The sequence below is a fragment of the Phaethon aethereus genome (genome assembly GCF_964289735.1).
Source record: "Phaethon aethereus genome assembly, chromosome: 19".
NCBI classification, from domain to species: Eukaryota; Metazoa; Chordata; class Aves; order Phaethontiformes; family Phaethontidae; genus Phaethon; species Phaethon aethereus.
The window spans coordinates 7,575,024-7,591,317 of NC_138595.1; the positions used below are offsets into that span (position 1 = coordinate 7,575,024).

Here is a 16,294-nt window from a genome sequence, read left to right on the forward strand (position 1 = left end):
GGAGCAGCGTTGACACCCCTGGCTGGTGCGATTTCGGGTGGCCGCGGTCGTGGCGTCACCCGTGGTTCCGCTGGGGCCAGGACTGGTGGTGGTGCTGCTCTTCATGGCGTCACCGCTGCCATCACCGCTGCCCGCCCCCCGGCTGGTGCCCTTTCTGCTGCCACCGACGGCGACGTCACCCGAGGGGGGGAGCGCCGAGCCCTCCCGCCCGCTTGGGGGCGCTGTCGCTGCCGGGAACGAGCGGAAGTGACGCGACGGGCGCCGTGGCAACGGCGGGGCGAGCGGCGGCGGGATGAACGCGCCTCCGGCCTTCGAGTCCTTCCTCCTCTTCGAGGGCGAGAAGAAGTGAGCCGGGGCGGGGCGGGCCGCGGTCGGCACGCGGGCTCGGGGCGCGCCGCGGGGGCCTGGCGGGGAGGCCGGGGCTCCCCGTTCGCGGCCGCCCCCGGGGCCGTACCGAGCGGGGCGGGGAGCCGCTCCCTGAGGCGCGGCGGTAACGACCCGTCTCTGTCCGCTCGAAGGATCACCATCAACAAGGACACGAAGGTGCCCAACGCCTGCCTCTTCACTATCAACAAGGAGGACCACACGCTGGGGAACATCATCAAGTCGTGAGCTCAGCTGGGGGGGGGTGTAAATTTTGTGGGGGTTTGAGGCTTTTTTTGTTCCTCAGAAAGCTTAATCACGTTGTGGTAGATGTTGTCCGGTCAGGGCAAAGCAATTCTGCCTTTAAAAGTGATGCAATAGCTTCTGCAACCACATTCACCCTGTTTGAAAGTGTGTTGGGAAAGCCCATCAGGAACACGGCTTTTTAATTAGTTTTTAATATAACAAGCATTTGTATTTGTGCTGCGGGGTTGTTCACTGCTGCTCTTCCGTTCCAGGCAGTTACTAAAAGACCCCCAGGTGTTATTTGCAGGGTACAAGGTCCCGCACCCGCTGGAACACAAAATTATCATCCGGGTCCAAACCACCCCCGATTACAGCCCCCAGGAAGCTTTCACCAATGCCATCACGGATTTGATCAGTGAGCTCTCCCTCCTGGAGGAGAGGTTCAGGGTAAGTGTGTTTGTGGGTTGTTTTTTTTTTCTTTAAAGCATTTGAGCTTCTTGCAATTAAAGAAAGGGAGGGGTAGGGTACCTTGGAGCTGCTATTTTAGGTCAATAAATACATCAAAGCCATGTAGCGTTGCATTACTCGGCTCCTGTCAAGGCATGGTGGAGCCTGGCTGCTCTTAAGGGTTATTTGCATGCCCAGCAAGGGTTCTGTGGTGCTCTGCAATTCCCTACATGGCCGGCATTGGTTTTTCTCAGTCTTATTAGTGTACAAAACAACTTTCTAGTCTTCCAAGTGTTTTTCCCTTTTTTTTTTTTTTTTTTTTTTACTTCTGCCAAAACTCTGGGACAGTGTTTTTTTTTTACCAGTTTTCATTGTTTCTGCTTAGCTATGCAATTGTATGTATTTATTTAGTCCCTGATTTTTGAGACTTAATCCGCCCAAAAGGTTATTCAGATAAAACTGGGGGGACTCTGAATAGGACGGTGTCTGTGCAGTGTTCTGTGGTGTGCTGGTAAAAGGTAACAGTGCACCAATTATGTAAATGTGTTTTTGATTTTAATTTAAGTATTATTTTTCTGGATGGTGTAGAGATTTCCACTGATGGTTGTGGTGGTTCTTGTGTTTCACAGAAGACTGTTACGAATGTTTAAACTAACCTCTTCCAGGTCAGTAGCGGTTCTTGTCTTAACATATGTATTTTTGTTTGTATTTTACAGGTTGCTATTAAAGACAAACAAGAAGGAATCGAGTAAAATCACCCCATTCAGAGCAGACTGTACTTCTGAGGCAGGACGATGTGTCTGTTAGCTGAATCTCCATTCATGGCAAATATTTTCCTCCTTGTCCCACTTATGTTTAATTTTTGACAGCAGCAGTGATATTTTCAGGTTGGATTTTTTATACCAGACAAGCACTTTGCCAAGAGGATAAATGTCTTGTTTGATTTGATGGATAAGTCATTAAAATTATTTCTACTTTTCTAATTGGAGCCTTAAGGCAAATACTTGTACTGAGCTGCTGAGTGGCAGATAAACCTCTCTGCTTTTCCTCTTCAAAAAGTCTAGGCACCGCCAACTGAACTGGTATTTTGTTTTATTAAGTGTCATTTCTATAAAACAAATGCACAAATTGTGAAAACTTACAGTAAAAGAAACCGGATGTTTACCATGACTTGATGAGTTTAACAAACTCTTACCTTTTTTTTTTCTCTTGCACATAATAGCTGGTCTAGAAAACTTCATGGTTACATGGGTAACAGTCACTAATACTGGCACTATTTCAAAGCACGGGAATGAAACTCTGTTACAAGGAACTATGACTTCTTCCAAATTGCTGTTATGTTCACACTAGTTAGAACAACAAGGTAAGTAAAAGTAGGGTCTGATACCACATTGTTTATTAGGACTTCAGTCAGCTGCTCCCCGTTGGCTCGAAGCTCTGGCCACTTGAGAATCTATGAGGAGAACAGAGTTTAGGTAGGAAAGGACCAGTGGTATGGTCTCTGGAAGCGGGAGGTTATCAATTACTGCAAGGCCTGGTTTGATGATTGGGTTTCTGTGGATTCTGCTTCACTACTGAGCTGGGGAAGCGGAATAAAAAGGTTCTTCCCCTTCCTGAGGGAAGGGGTGCAGCAAGAAGCAGGGTTTGGTGCAGAGGGACGTGAAAGGAGAAAGTGAAAGCAGCTCGGCCTGGCTCTTGACCTGGGCAATACACTTGCAAAAAGTTCATGGAACGCTAGGCCACATCATACCTATACGTAATGATGGCTCAAGGCCATGCTCTGGAGCGAGAGCCTTTGAGTGTGTGTGCCTTCGTCATGCAAGGGAACAGTAATTGCCCAAAAGAGTTCTATCTTTGGAAGCCAGGGAAGTGGGACCTACCTGTGCAGGAGGGATCCTCTTGTCTGAGCGTTTTCCCCTTGCAGAGCTCCACGCTGCGGTGTAGTTTGAGAGGTTGTACATCCACACGCTTCCCTTCTCGTCACCACAGAACACGTAGGCTTTTGCTGTAAGACCAAAAGAAGAAGCTGGAAAATGAGTGTGGAACTGAGAGACCATTCTGCTATAAAGCAGAACTCAAGACAGTGCTGTAGGAGCCCAACGGAGGATGTCACATTCCAGCAAAATTCTCTTCCCAGCACTAATATATTGATCTACTTTGCTCTGAAAAAACTCAATTCATTTAAAGACAAATTGTCTTTTACTCTACTAGAGAAAAGCTAGTGATAAATGTTTTGGGATTTCTTCTGAGTTTTTTTAGACTTTTTTTTGTTTTGGAAAGGTTTGTCTATTCCTTGTTAGTCTTAAAAGCCAGCTGCATTGTGTGGCATTCCTACCCCTTACTTTAGTTACACTGAGTATTAAAATGGCTGCAGAAAAGCTACAGGGCCAAGCCAAAGCTGTGTGCTTTGAAGACCTGTACAAGGAAGGCCATGTTGGTAATCTAATCAGTCCAGGTCATGCTGTAAAGCCTCAGTTGTTTCCCCCTTGTATGGCAGATGGTATAGCTGTAATTTTTTATTATTTATATTATTTACATACAGCTGGTGCTGGGCTGTTGCTGCACTGTACTGGAGCTGCGGTGCAGGGAGCTGGGGGGCTCTTGTTGCTTGCAGAGGGGCGGCCAGACACGCTCTCTCCGGCAGGAACTGACATCCAGGCCTCTGCCTCTAATCTACAGGCTCCTCTGACAGGTTCAAAGTAAATCTTGACCCATGCGGCTGCCTCTGCTACAGTGACTGGTACGGCCTCGCCGCTTGCCCCGAGGAAGGGTGCTGCCTACCTGGGCAGGTGCTGAGTGTCAGGTAGGACAGGTCTGTCGCGGACCACTCGAGCTCAGCCAGAATAACTGCAGATGCCGTTCGCTGGCAGCCTTTCCCCTTTGCATCAAAAGACCGACTCCAGCTCCATAAGTATATGCATCCTGGTTTAGAGCTCTTGGAAACTAGGGAAGAAAGAGGGGAGAGGCTGAGTCGGCTGCTGAGAAGTGAAATGCCCCAAAACAAAGCCTGGCCTCTGGTGAAGGTGGGGTCCATCCAGAAGGTGGCTGTTAAGACGTGGGACGTGATAACCAGCAGCAACTGCTTCCACCTCCTTTACCTTATTTCAGGATAACTGGAGGCTGCAGAGGGATTTTCAGTCCCATGCTTATGTTCCTAAACTGTAGAACAAACTATTCAGAAAGACCCGCCCATACTTAAAGCACTCTTTCCCCCATCCCCCTGCAAAAAAATAGTGCTGCCATCAGCCCTTGAGCAGAAAGAAGCTCTCCTCCCTTCCACTTCAGCGCTGCTCGGCCAACCGTGCTCTCAGGGATGAGTCCATCTGATTTCCAGTCCTGCCCACACATGGGTTTGTAGCTCTAGCCCACATTTTAGGGAAAGGTAAGTGACTCTGGGAGACAACTCCATTCTGTGTAGCCCCCAAAAATCTAAAGAAGAGTTAGTCACGCCCCATTCAGTCCCTCTGCTCATCATGCTGGCTTCAGCCTGCCACAGGCTGAGGTGCCTGACTGTTTTTCTGGATTGGGCTATTGTGTTTATACTCACCAACGACATCATCATTCAGAAAAGCCAAACCATCAACCCTGTGAGATGTTGTCAGGCTTCCATCCTCCTCAGGAAACTGGAATATGGCTTCAAAAGTCCTGGAGTAGGGGGAAGGGTGAAATGAGTAGAGTCCTGAACAGGCAGCAGTGGAAGGATGCTCGGGTACAGAACCCAGAAGGAAATTCACGTGTTAGTCTTTCGCCAAATGCAGATGAATTCCCACTTGAACTTACGGTTTTGGCCACCTGTGTTTATTAATATGGCAGAAACCCATTTGCTTAAGAGACTGCTGTTTTACTTCATCTGTTCTTGTAGGCATCAGGCTTAGTATAGGTCAGCAGGGCATGACTTCACTTGCTGCTTGCTTGTAATTTTTTTCTGTGTTCCCACAGAGTGCCAGTTTCCTGGGTAACCCTACGTACCAGAAGCAAGGTAGGGCCTTGCTGTGAAACTGGAACTTGATCCAAGAATTTACACTCCCTTACACTACTTAAAGTTTTAGGGTATTGTATTATGCTCATGTCAGCCTTCCTTCAAAGCAGCCAGCAACACTTGTAGACTGGAGCATCAGTACAAGCTTACGGCTGCTAGCTTTGAGCACTCCTTTAGTGTGATGCTAGGATTTTTTCTTGCCACTATGGGAAGGGGAATATGTTTTAAGTTTGATAGGACATGCTGCTTTTCTTGCTCAGACCTCGGTTAGAAATAAAGCCTTTGCTAAGACTACCTCTTCTTGTTATGGAAAGCAGATGCATGCTTTTGGTTCTCACCTGCTTTTTTCTTCCTTATCCAGTTTTATATTCCAGGCAAAGCAGCCGCTTTCACAGCCAGCCAGCAGGTACTGCTCTGGGAAGGTGGGGACCAGCGCAATCCGTAAAGGAATAGAGAGTGCTTCCAGCACCAGCAGCTGGCTAAAAAGAAAAAAAAAAAGAGAACAAGCAGTTAAGCGGTGCTGCGACATGATAGTTATAGGCTCCTGGACTGGCCACATCTCGTTTTTGAACCTTTACCTTGCTTTGAAATTGTAGTCACAGTCTGGAATCCCAATATCCCAGAGTGCAATTCGCTTGTCATAGGATGCAGCTGTGGGACACAGAAGAGAAGCAGGTAGTGACACCGCTGCTCATCTGGCTCTTCTCGTGCTAGCTGGCAATTCTACCTGTGTCACAGGCTGTAACACTCTGAGCCTGTGGCATCAGAGAGCTCATTAAAGCACAGCGGCAGTCACCAAGTCTCCTGGCTCAACACCACTTCACAGACATTGTCAAACATGCACGGTCAGTAATTTGCATTCTTATCCTGTGCTCTAAGAGGAGCAGATAAAAGAAAGTTTGTTTCCTGGTGTCCATTACGAAGTTGTGGCTTCACAAGGTCATTAACTACTGCCCCTCCGAGCTCATGCTTCTGGTCATGGGTTCTAGTGGAATCTAAAATACGAGCTCCAACCTCTACTCTCAGGCAGATGCCACTTTATTCCACATATCCACGGCTTACCGTGTTCACATCCACAGCAGCTCCCATTGGGAAAGTCAGGCACTGACATAAAGTGTGAAAGACACTTAATGTCTTTGTCACTGAGCTGCTATACTGACAGCAGAAACAATCCTAATAGATCACTCAGAGTAATCTGGATCCTAATCAGATGGCATCTCTCAAACTTGGAGTAAATGGTTTAGTGTCCAGGCCCCAAACAGGCATGCAAAGACTGTCACTTTATTACTATACATTTGTCTATGCAATATAATGAGCCTTGCTGTACACGCCATTATATGAATGTGCTATCAGCCTCCTTATCCCTCTAGGCTTCTGCTTTTTGCAGAGGCTCTTCTTGAAAAGTATCCACTACAATACCGATCTTTTAAAAAAATGCCACTTTTAACGGTTCATGTAGCACTCTAACCACTCCAGGATGTGGGTAATTGTAGGCAAGAGAAACAATGTGCTGTGGGGTGCAGGTGTGGTCTGAATGGCTCTGTAACAGCTTACTTCACAGGCCTGACAATGCAGCTGCAATTTGTAATATGATGGTTCATTTCCTACCAGTCCATACGCCTCAGCCTCTGTGGGCCCTACTGTGGCAAAGCTCTCTTCTACATCAGGACCTGAACAAAAGATTTCTGACAAAGCACAGAACTCAAAAAAATTTTCATTTATTCAAAGGCAACTAAGTGCATAGTTTTGCTTGCTGGAAAAAATTAAATGCAACAGCCCATTATACGCTGCATTGCCCCTGTTGCCATGCTTGAGGAGAGCCCTGCCAGCTGACCACTCGCTGCCTGGCCCCCAGCAGGCTGCTCCGGCTGTCATTCTTCTTACTCATCCCTGCAGAACGGATCCACTGCTGGGTTTGTTTGTGGCTAGTGTGTGCGTGACAGCCACCCTGAGAGCTACCGAGAGAGAAACAGGAGCTGCTGCACCTCAGCTAAAGAGTCGGGCTCTGTGACTGAACCAGTTTGTACCTTCTGTAGATGACTGCCATATGAGACTAACAATACTCTCTCCATAACATCTGTCCATGCTTTTTGTGTGTGCGTGCGGTCCCTACTCGCACCTGCTTGCACTGGTGACCATCCCCCTTGTTAAGGAAGCCCGGCCTTTTCTGCATTAGCTACTAAAGCTAAAGAGATTCTGAACCAGAGACTTACTGAAGAGGTGCGTTTCTCGAGTTGGGCTGAAGCAGACAGTAGCAATGGGCTTTTTATGAGCCTTTATCTCTCCGTAGCAGAAGTCAGCCGCCACATGAATCAGTTTGACGATCCCTCTCCTCCCAGCAGCCGCCAAGATATTGTGAGATTTTTTCCGACTGTCGCTGATTACCATTGTGAGGGTTGTCCATGCAACACTGAAAAACTCCTGGAATAGAAAGAAACCAAGGATAGTGTGAAAGAGAACAGCCAGCAGGATGGCTCACAGATAAGGTCACAGATAAGACAACTATCACGACAGCTATTCAGGTGAAATGACTATTCGAGTGGGAGCACTGAATCTCAAAGAACACAAACTATCACAACAGGATGTTTGTTCCTCCAGGCCATCAAGCAGTCTTAGCAGCATGGATACACGTGTATGCCTGTGTGAGGAGAAGAGAGGCAGACTAATCTTTTAAACTAATAAAAAAATCAAACCAAACCAGGTTAAAAGGAAGAAATGTTTACTATCTGTCTTCGTCCTTTTAAGACCTGTCCACGCTAATTCTTGAAACCCTTCAGAACTCTCTGTAATATATATTATGTATACATGTATGTAATTGTAACAGATGATGGTATTTCCATCCGATGCTTACTCTTCCCACTTGCAACCTACCTCTGTAGCCACCTTATACTTTTTCAGCACTGTCCCTGTCTCACAATCAATCAGACAGACAGATTCCCCTCCACATGTTGCCACTGTTCTGGAGGAGCTCACAATGGGATCTGAAAGATGAAAAGAATAGGTGAGAAGTTCCCAGGTTCACGGATAGCACATGAAGACTGCAGCTTATCACTGCCTGGTGCTCTCCCAGTCTCCTGTTTTCAAAGTCAAAGAAGAAGTATGTAAGCAAGTCTCTTCCTGACAACGGAGACTACAGCTTGAAGGAGCAGGGGTCTAACGCATGGAGTCCACTGGGATTCCAGAGCCGGGTGGTTCTAGGAATCCTGCAAACCTCTTTTAAGAGCTCACCTTTCCTGGCTCCACAGTCTAGCAATGGCTCGAAGACACAGGACCAGAGCTGCGTTTTAAAATCCTCGCGGCTGTTGCCTTTACTGTGACACTGAAGAAAATGCAATGGCTCTGCACTGACATCCTCCTACAATAAACCATCCACATTTAGAAAATTCATTCCCCTCACAGTGGTTTGCCTGTGATTGCCTTGACAGAACCCTTTACTGAACACAGCAATCTGAGTTAAACTGAAGTATTTTTCAGCCCTTCTGTGCTACAGAGAACAGGAGAGACTGAGATGCTGCCAATGCTCAAGACTCCTAAACCAGCAGGCAACTGTTTAGAAAAAGATGTGCCCAGCAGACCCCAGCAGTGAACCCCAGTTCCTGTGGCAGAGAAATGTGAAAAACCCTTTAGATCCCCACTGGTCTGAGCTGAGGGGGAAACACCTTCCCCCATGCAGCCACCAGTTTGACCTGAGAGCAGGTCACTCCAGCCCCATTTCTAAGAACAGGCTTTCAGTGCACCACCTCAGAGTGCTGGTCCATCCATCCCCTGCAGGGGATTCACTGTCTCCGGGCGGGGAGGGGCTTCCCTGGTGCCTCTGAGAGATTTAAAACAACAATAAAAAAACCAAAGCAAAAACCATAACTCACAATATATCTGGCCAATTATGAGCTCCAAGCTGTGTAGAGCTCTGATGAAATCTGAATGCAGCTCCTCCCACTAAACCAAGAGGCCGAAAGCCAGTCCCAAGGGGGCTGATGAACATACCTTGCCCTTGGAGTTCTTCACTGGGGTCAAGGTAACAACTCCGTTGTCTTGCTCCTGGCTTTTCTGTTCCCCTGTCAGCTGGCTGGATCTTCTGTTGCTTTGCCCCTTGGGAAATGGCTCTCCATTCTTAGGTGTCCCTTCAGCTTCCTGCTCAGGGGTTGCCTCTTTGACTGGCTGGTTCGATGTTCTTGGTTTATCAGGAGCTGCATCATCCTGCACATGACTGGACTTTCTGGGATTAACTACAGCCTCCTTCTCGGTGTTTGCCTGCGACTTAGACCTCTTGTTTCCAGAGCCTGGTTTTGAATGATTTCTTTTCCTCTTGCTGGGCGTTACTGTGACCTATAAGGCATGTTGTCAGTTTCTGCAGAAGGTTTATAGCTTCCCTGAGATGTGCAGATGATTTGTAAGTCAGAGACATTAATTATTCAAATGCAAGTACCCTCCCACGGTTACAGACTGGGCTCCAAGAATCAGACAGCCCAGGGCTGCAGAGTTCCTAGAGGCAGAAGCTAATGAAAATCACGCAGCCAGCCTCATTTTCCTTGTCCCAGTTACTTGTGATTTACATATGATGTGGAAAAACAAATCTGGCCCATGGACCAACGGGGTTCAGTCTGCAGCCATTTCAAAGGCGGCAAGCACCATCAGTCTGGCCATGCATCAGCCTAGTTCTCTCATTAAAAATACCCCTTCCTGAAAGGAGGGGTGGAGTCAGTAGGACTATCCTCATGAAATCTTTTGGGTCTCCTATGAGAATGGAAGCTCTCTCCTCTTGGAAAGTAACTCAACCTTCACAGTGCTGGGAAAGCTTCAGTCTGGCCATGTAAAGAACAAGCCTCAGCTGTTGAAAACAGGTTGGAGCCTGAGGCTGCCCCTACAGTTACCAAAGGGTCATAAACATAAAATGACAAGTGCTACTGAATTCGTAAGAAATGAAAAGGACATTGTTAATGTAACTGGAAAAATCACCTACCTGACCCACGTCCTCTGCAGCTTCACTGGGGTTTTCTGTACTCTCTTCCTCATTCTCATCCATCTTTTCCTCTGGTTCAGGATCTGTGTTTAACTCCAGACCCAGTGAGTATGCCAGAAACTCTTCTGCAATCATTTTCACCTTAGAAGCAAATATGTGGATATGTAAAAAAAAAAAAAAAAAAAAAGAGAGAGAGAGACAAAAAGCAACAGCAGTCAAACTCTGATGTGTAATGACAAGAGCTGCCTTGCTGAGTTTTTAATATCTGCTTCCACTATTCTACATGAATTTCACAAGTGATGGAGGAGTCCTCAGCTGAGAGCCTGGCAGGCCAAGTCCTCTGCTGACATGACACAACCCAAGAACCTCACTTTGTCATGGGCATCCAGGGTACACATTTGCAAAAACAACAGCACAGCAATGAAACAAGACAAAGGCGAGATGAAAGCCTCAATTGTATGTATGCACATACAATTAAAACTTATGTTACAAACTAAATGGTATCTTTCCCCACTGGCATTAACTACAGTTCTGTCATTATCTTTTCTCCTCTCATACAGCTTCCATCAAGACTAAAGGTTGCCATTAAGAGTTATTTGCAAATAATTAAGTACTAAGGATACTGCAGTCATCTTAATGAGTACAAGTATCATTATTGCTTGTGAATTAAAAAACAATGTTTAATGACAGTCATTGCAACTTGGTGTCTATTTAGTCCTAGTGCTTCTGTAACTGCTTAACAAAGCAGTAAAGAAAACCAGAAAAAGTGATACCACCTCTCTGCAAGAGCCCTGATACCCTGAACCCAAATCCATAGACCATTTTAATCAAATCCATTCAGAATCAGGCTGCAGAGTCCTTGCCTGAAGAGCAGAAGGGTAAGTGAATTGTAACCTACCCGCCAGCGGGTAAATTCACTGAGCGAGCTGGGTCCATACACTACATTGGTTTGTACTGACTTCAGGAACTTTTTCCTGATTGACTTCACTTGTTCCGCTGTATATTTCTCAGGAAGTTGGTCACGGAAGAATTTTTCCCAGTGAGCAGTAACCTAGGCAGAAAGACTGGGTTTATTCAACAGAATACTACAGAAAACCAGAGCAGAAAAGCACAAGAGTACTCGTGAGAACATTTAAGAAGTTGCCAACCCTCAGGCTCTGCTAGCTACATGATGGCACTGCTTCAGTTTATTTTATCAGTGTTCAAACCACGACTTCATCCAACAAGAAACTCAATTCCTCTGAACCAAGCTTAAGTAAGTGTGGCTAAGCAGATACTGTCAACATGGACGCAGAGCAATGCCTGATACTGTGTCTCTGGATCCACAGCAAATGGTCTTAAGGAGTCTTACACTGTGCCCCACTAACAGGGAGTACCTGACAGATAACTAATTTATTATAACAGGCACAGGATAAAGGGGGATGTTTGAGTTTTCTTGTAGTTCAAGTGTGCCTGTGAGCAGGGCTGGTGCACATGTCATCCCCATTTATTCCACAGACATTTCACATTTAGACACAGCAGTAAGAACTGGGCAGCCAGCTACAAAGCAATACCATCACAGAAAGCTATCTGGGGCATGGATACCAGCACAAAATTAAACAGCCAACCATGCCCAGTTGCCTGGAGGATAAGAGGCTGAGTAGCCCTCACTAAGACCCTTTGAGGTACAAGGCATTATACAGATAACACTTAGCACAATAAGCCATCCCAGTCTTCGGTATTTGATCTCTCCACTACTGCTACACAGAAAGAATTATCAAGATCAACTAACTAGAATACAAACAGTAAGAGCAGTACTGCACAAAAAAATCCCTTTTTCATAACAGAACAATAATTTTGCTCAAGATCACAACATGCTTTATAGGGGCAATCTCTCAGGAGCTAAACTGTGTATGTAAGTGAGTGAAAACACAGTTCCAAACACGCACAGCTGAAGAAGAAAGAACAAATCCTTGTTCCCGGTGTATGCTGGAAAAAGCAAGATTATCCTGAGCTTGGTTTTGTGCTCCCCATTCCTGGGGCCAGGACAGTAACGGAAATTACATGGGGAGGTGTATGCAGCTATTATGTCAGAACCAGGCTTCTCCCATTTTCGAATGATGATCAGAGTGACCTGAAAAACTAGAGGGTGAGACACAGACCTTGCTGGCCCTGCTCCTTTTAAACTGAAGGCAGAAGTTGGCTACACAGAACAGGAAGAGCAAGTGCAAGCAGTGACCAGAGAAAGCAGCAGTAAGACATTTCCTAGGTGGCCCATACTGCAGGCTGTGTGCTCAGATCATACCAGAATTATTGTTAACCATTTGATGCTTGTTTGCAACTCTGTCATTAAACCGAGCACAGTATTTAGTTACTTCTCAGGTGTTTAGAGATTAAGAAGAAAAAAAAAAAAAATCACACATCTTACTTTGCTGGTGAGCTTACGACTATTGACACGCCTCACATGATTAGCCAGTTTGGTTATATCCTTGCCATTGAGTAGCCGAAGATTTTGCAAAAGAAACATTACTTTATAGTCATCATTGAGCTGGAAAGAGAAGATATCAGAGTTACAAAAACTGTACACATGGTACTTGCCTTAGCTTTAGTCCTTTATTAAAATACAGCCAAGGATGAGAAGAATATATTTTGTCAGGAAAAGCCATTTCGTAAAATCTTATCAGCATTTCCAACTTGAGTATCACCGTACGTTAACATTCTCCTATGAGCAGGGACCTTAAAGCAGTACTAACATCCAACACAAGGTGGTGGTGGTGTAACCAGGCTCATCTTGCTCCAGCCCGAGTGCAACGCAGGGTATCCTGTTCGCATCCTTTAACTCTGAGTGCACATCTAATGCAGAGGAAGGCCTGCCCTGCCTACAGTAAACGAATACCAGCAGGCCTTCCTTAGGACAGCTGCGTTTTAGGTCAGACCAGTTCCCCAATCCAGTTTACCATACAGTCACACAAATACTTCTGCCAAGCATGCAACAGCAAATAAGCATCTGGGGACAGCGATGGTGGCTGATGCCAGTTTGAAGCACAAGTAAAATTACAGTTGCGGATGTTTAAACAGTACAGTCAGCAGAGCCTCTTGGGAGAAGTCAGAAAACCTAAACTAATCATCAAGTTTAACCCCTCATCAAAGGACGAAGTCTGCTCTTCCAGAGCACAAGGGGCACTAAAACTAACTAACGTATAAGAAGGACATTTCCACACAGTCATTACTCTACTTTAAACAAGCATGAGCATAAGATATCCTACCTGATAAGCTACCCAAGATAGGACTGTGGCCTGGAGAATCAGGAGTTCAAGATACCCAGATTTTATTATCTGAGTGGTTTTGGGCAAGTCACTTCTCCAGACTGGGAAACAGCGGCACAAACTGGTGAAGGAGCTGCAAAAAGACTGGCTGCTTTCTCAGATGCCCTAACACTTGCTGCCTAAGAACAATGTATAAGAACTAGGCATAACCACTGTTTGTTTCCCCCTCTATTTAATGCTGAGCTTGTAAGGATGGGAGGTAACTCACTGTCAAGTACACATTGTTCTCGTAGGTTAGCTCCTCAAGCAGAGGGAACTGTTTCAGAGCAGTTACATCTTCCAGTTTGTTGTTGTTGCAGTTTAGGACACGCAGATCAGGCAGGGTTAGACTGTTGGGAAATTTGTCCAGTAAATTATCAGAGAGATCTAGTTTCTGCAGATGCCTCAGGCGGGAAAACAAACGTGGGTCTAAGTCCCCAGTCTTCAGTTGCAGCTTGGACAGGCTGAAAACAAAAGAGAACGTGAACTATCTGCAGTTCATTGGAAAAACAAGCGCTGACTTTCAAAGGATTCAAGGTCCAACCTGGCGGCATCTCTCAGTCTAGCACAACTCACTGGGTAAATCTGACCAAACCTGCTTCTTCTTGGCTGCAGCATGCTGGACTGCAAGCACACATACATGGAAAAGATGCTGTGTCCAAGCCAACAGACACCATCAGAGACTTAAGTCTACCAAAGTGTTTGCAGTACAATTAACCTGCAATCCAGATAAACCTCCTACGGGGGACAGAGCTGGCTGCGAGCAGTGAATCACTGGAAAAGTTCTTGTTTGTAGAAAAAATTACTATATCTCTGAGAATTTTGGTATTTTATTCTTTTGCAACATAAATTCAACAAAACAAGCCATAGCAATACAAGACACTTATTCACTACACCATCAGTCTACCCTGTCCACAGGGATTCATTATTTCACTCAGTTTTTAGACATCACCATCTCACAACTGGTGCAAGCAATATGAGACTATGGTGATTCCAACAGGCTAGTCCTGTCCTCCCCCTCACTTCATGCTGACACCTGCACTCACACAACGACGTGTCAAGTTGGATCGGTTTGCTGATCTGACTCAAAACTTTTCTTCTCTGCATCAGAAGTTCAGGCCAAGTGCAGAGTAGGTCCCCAAATCATTTGGCTGTTTTCAAAGAACTAACTTCACAAAAAAAGTGTTTTTTCCATTTCTTTTACAGTCAATTTTGCTGCAAAAACTTCCAATGGCAAATATGGAAATCTACCTAACAAAATTCCAAGGCTGCCACCAAAACAGAAGCATTCTGTCCTGAAAGAAGTGGTAAAATATTTGAGGGGGGGGGGGGGAAATACGCCTTCTCTGTAAGAAAGTAAAACCTGTGTATTATAACAAAGGTCATTTAGATTTGATTTAGTTTTTGTTTAGATTTTAGCAGGTTTTTCTGAGCACAAGCTCTTTTAGTTGAGCTCCAAAGGGAGCTTCTGGTCCTGACAGCCAACATCTCTTGAGGACACAAGCCAGAGTTCCTTTAACAAACAGAATCTTCATCTCTAATGATTAGTAAAAAAAGGCCTTCTAAATATAAATGAAGTGTGAATAAATGAGGTAAATAAAATTAGGAAGCAAGACCACTTCTTCTTCACTTGCCGTCTCAGAAGCCTAACCAGCCAAAGTATATAAAAAAGGTTGAACAGAATTCAGCTGGCTGCAAAGCTGAGTGTGATTACTGTGTCATTTTGGGGAGAAACTCAACACAGTGTTCTCCAAACGGACTTTCTGAAATATAACCCTTCAAAATCACGGAACAAAGCTGCATGGAAAAAGCCACACTCTAGACATTCACTATTTCAAACATCTCAACATCACTTTGTTACTCAGATTATTGCAGCCTGTACTCTTCCAATAAACTTCTGGGTTTCTCTCTAAAACCAATTATTTTAGCACAAGACAAACTAAAAGAAGTAACTTTAAAAAGTACGTATGAAACCCAAAATTCTTACATCAGCAACAAAAACAACGAAGGTGTCAGCCAGAAACTGGCTAGCTGAGTCACTCAGATTTACCAGTTCTGGAATAGCAAAATTCCACTGTATTAAATATGTGCAAAGACATGTATTTTCAATAACCTCTGTTAAGGATCTGCGCAACAAAACTGTTTTTAGTGGTTTCTATCCTCCCTCTCTGCAATGTCTGAGGTACTAACATAACTGGATTTAGAGGAGATGGAAAGTGATGGAGGGAGAGGGAAAGGGAGGGGAAATAATGCCAAAAATATTTTTAAAACTTTCTGAAATCCAGGCCAGAAGAGATTCTCTTATTCACATTAAGCAACTGCTAGCAAAGACAGAAGCATTTTAGGGGTAGGGAGCCTATCTTAGAGTTAGGAAATCAGGATCCAGCCTTAAGCAGTTTTACAGAAAGAAGGTGGCAGCACATATACAATATAAATGGTGACAAGAGCTGGTAACTGCTGATAACCTATGTAGTGAATGCAATTCCACTAGTGCTCACCGCTCCTGCATCAAGAATGCCATCTCCTGTTCTGTGCTTTGTAATCATGTCTCTTTACTCAGTCAAAATGCTCAGGGGAAGAAAAACAAAAAAAGGGTTGCCCAGGCTGAATACAGTTGGAATTTTCCATGGGCCTCTCTGCACTTACTTCAGCGTTTCGATCTTTCGGAGCCGTGTAGATCTTGGAACCGCTCTTTCCAAAAGAAGTTCTGTAGTAATTTTTGACATTTTTAATCTCCACCCCTCTGCTGGAATCACTAATCAGCCAGCTGCAAGATCTCTTCTCGTAACCTTCCTGGTAAAACAAACAGGAATACAAGGAAGTCCTTTCAACTGAGTCTGAAAGGGGTGGGGGAAAGTTACAAGGTTAGCTACTGATTTTGCTGCTGTGTTTGAAGTCACCTTTTTTACACAGTTGAAATGAAAATACCAGAGATTGTTATTATGCTGGGCACACGCTCCCAACACGCTGACCCAACCCATCTCCGAAACAACAGTGATACCTCCCTTGGCTATT

At 45.2% G+C, this 16,294-nt stretch overlaps 2 protein-coding genes across 3 annotated transcripts; one reads left to right on the plus strand and one right to left on the minus strand.

Moving 5' to 3' along the window:
- Positions 1-292: 292 nt before the first annotated feature.
- POLR2J (RNA polymerase II subunit J) lies at positions 293-1,942 on the plus strand (the record flags this gene model as incomplete). 2 transcript variants are annotated; one of them, XM_082008534.1, is made up of 4 exons in its annotated part: positions 293-345; positions 519-608; positions 882-1,056; positions 1,773-1,942. In XM_082008534.1, 4 exons carry the CDS (start codon positions 293-295, stop codon positions 1,806-1,808), a joined length of 354 nt encoding a protein of 117 aa, XP_081864660.1. In that variant the 3' UTR covers positions 1,809-1,942. The 2 variants fall into 2 exon arrangements, with proteins under 2 accessions (XP_081864660.1, XP_081864661.1); XM_082008535.1 differs by lacking the exon at positions 519-608.
- Positions 1,939-16,005, minus strand: LRWD1 (leucine rich repeats and WD repeat domain containing 1; the record flags this gene model as incomplete). Its single annotated transcript, XM_082008533.1, has 15 exons — positions 1,939-2,509; positions 2,937-3,061; positions 3,838-3,999; positions 4,604-4,701; positions 5,374-5,514; positions 5,614-5,686; positions 7,249-7,456; positions 7,907-8,016; positions 8,264-8,390; positions 9,020-9,361; positions 9,996-10,136; positions 10,894-11,046; positions 12,403-12,522; positions 13,509-13,743; positions 15,926-16,005. 15 exons carry the CDS (start codon positions 16,003-16,005, stop codon positions 2,369-2,371), a joined length of 2,256 nt encoding a protein of 751 aa, XP_081864659.1. The 3' UTR covers positions 1,939-2,368.
- Between the last annotated feature and the right edge of the window lie 289 nt (positions 16,006-16,294).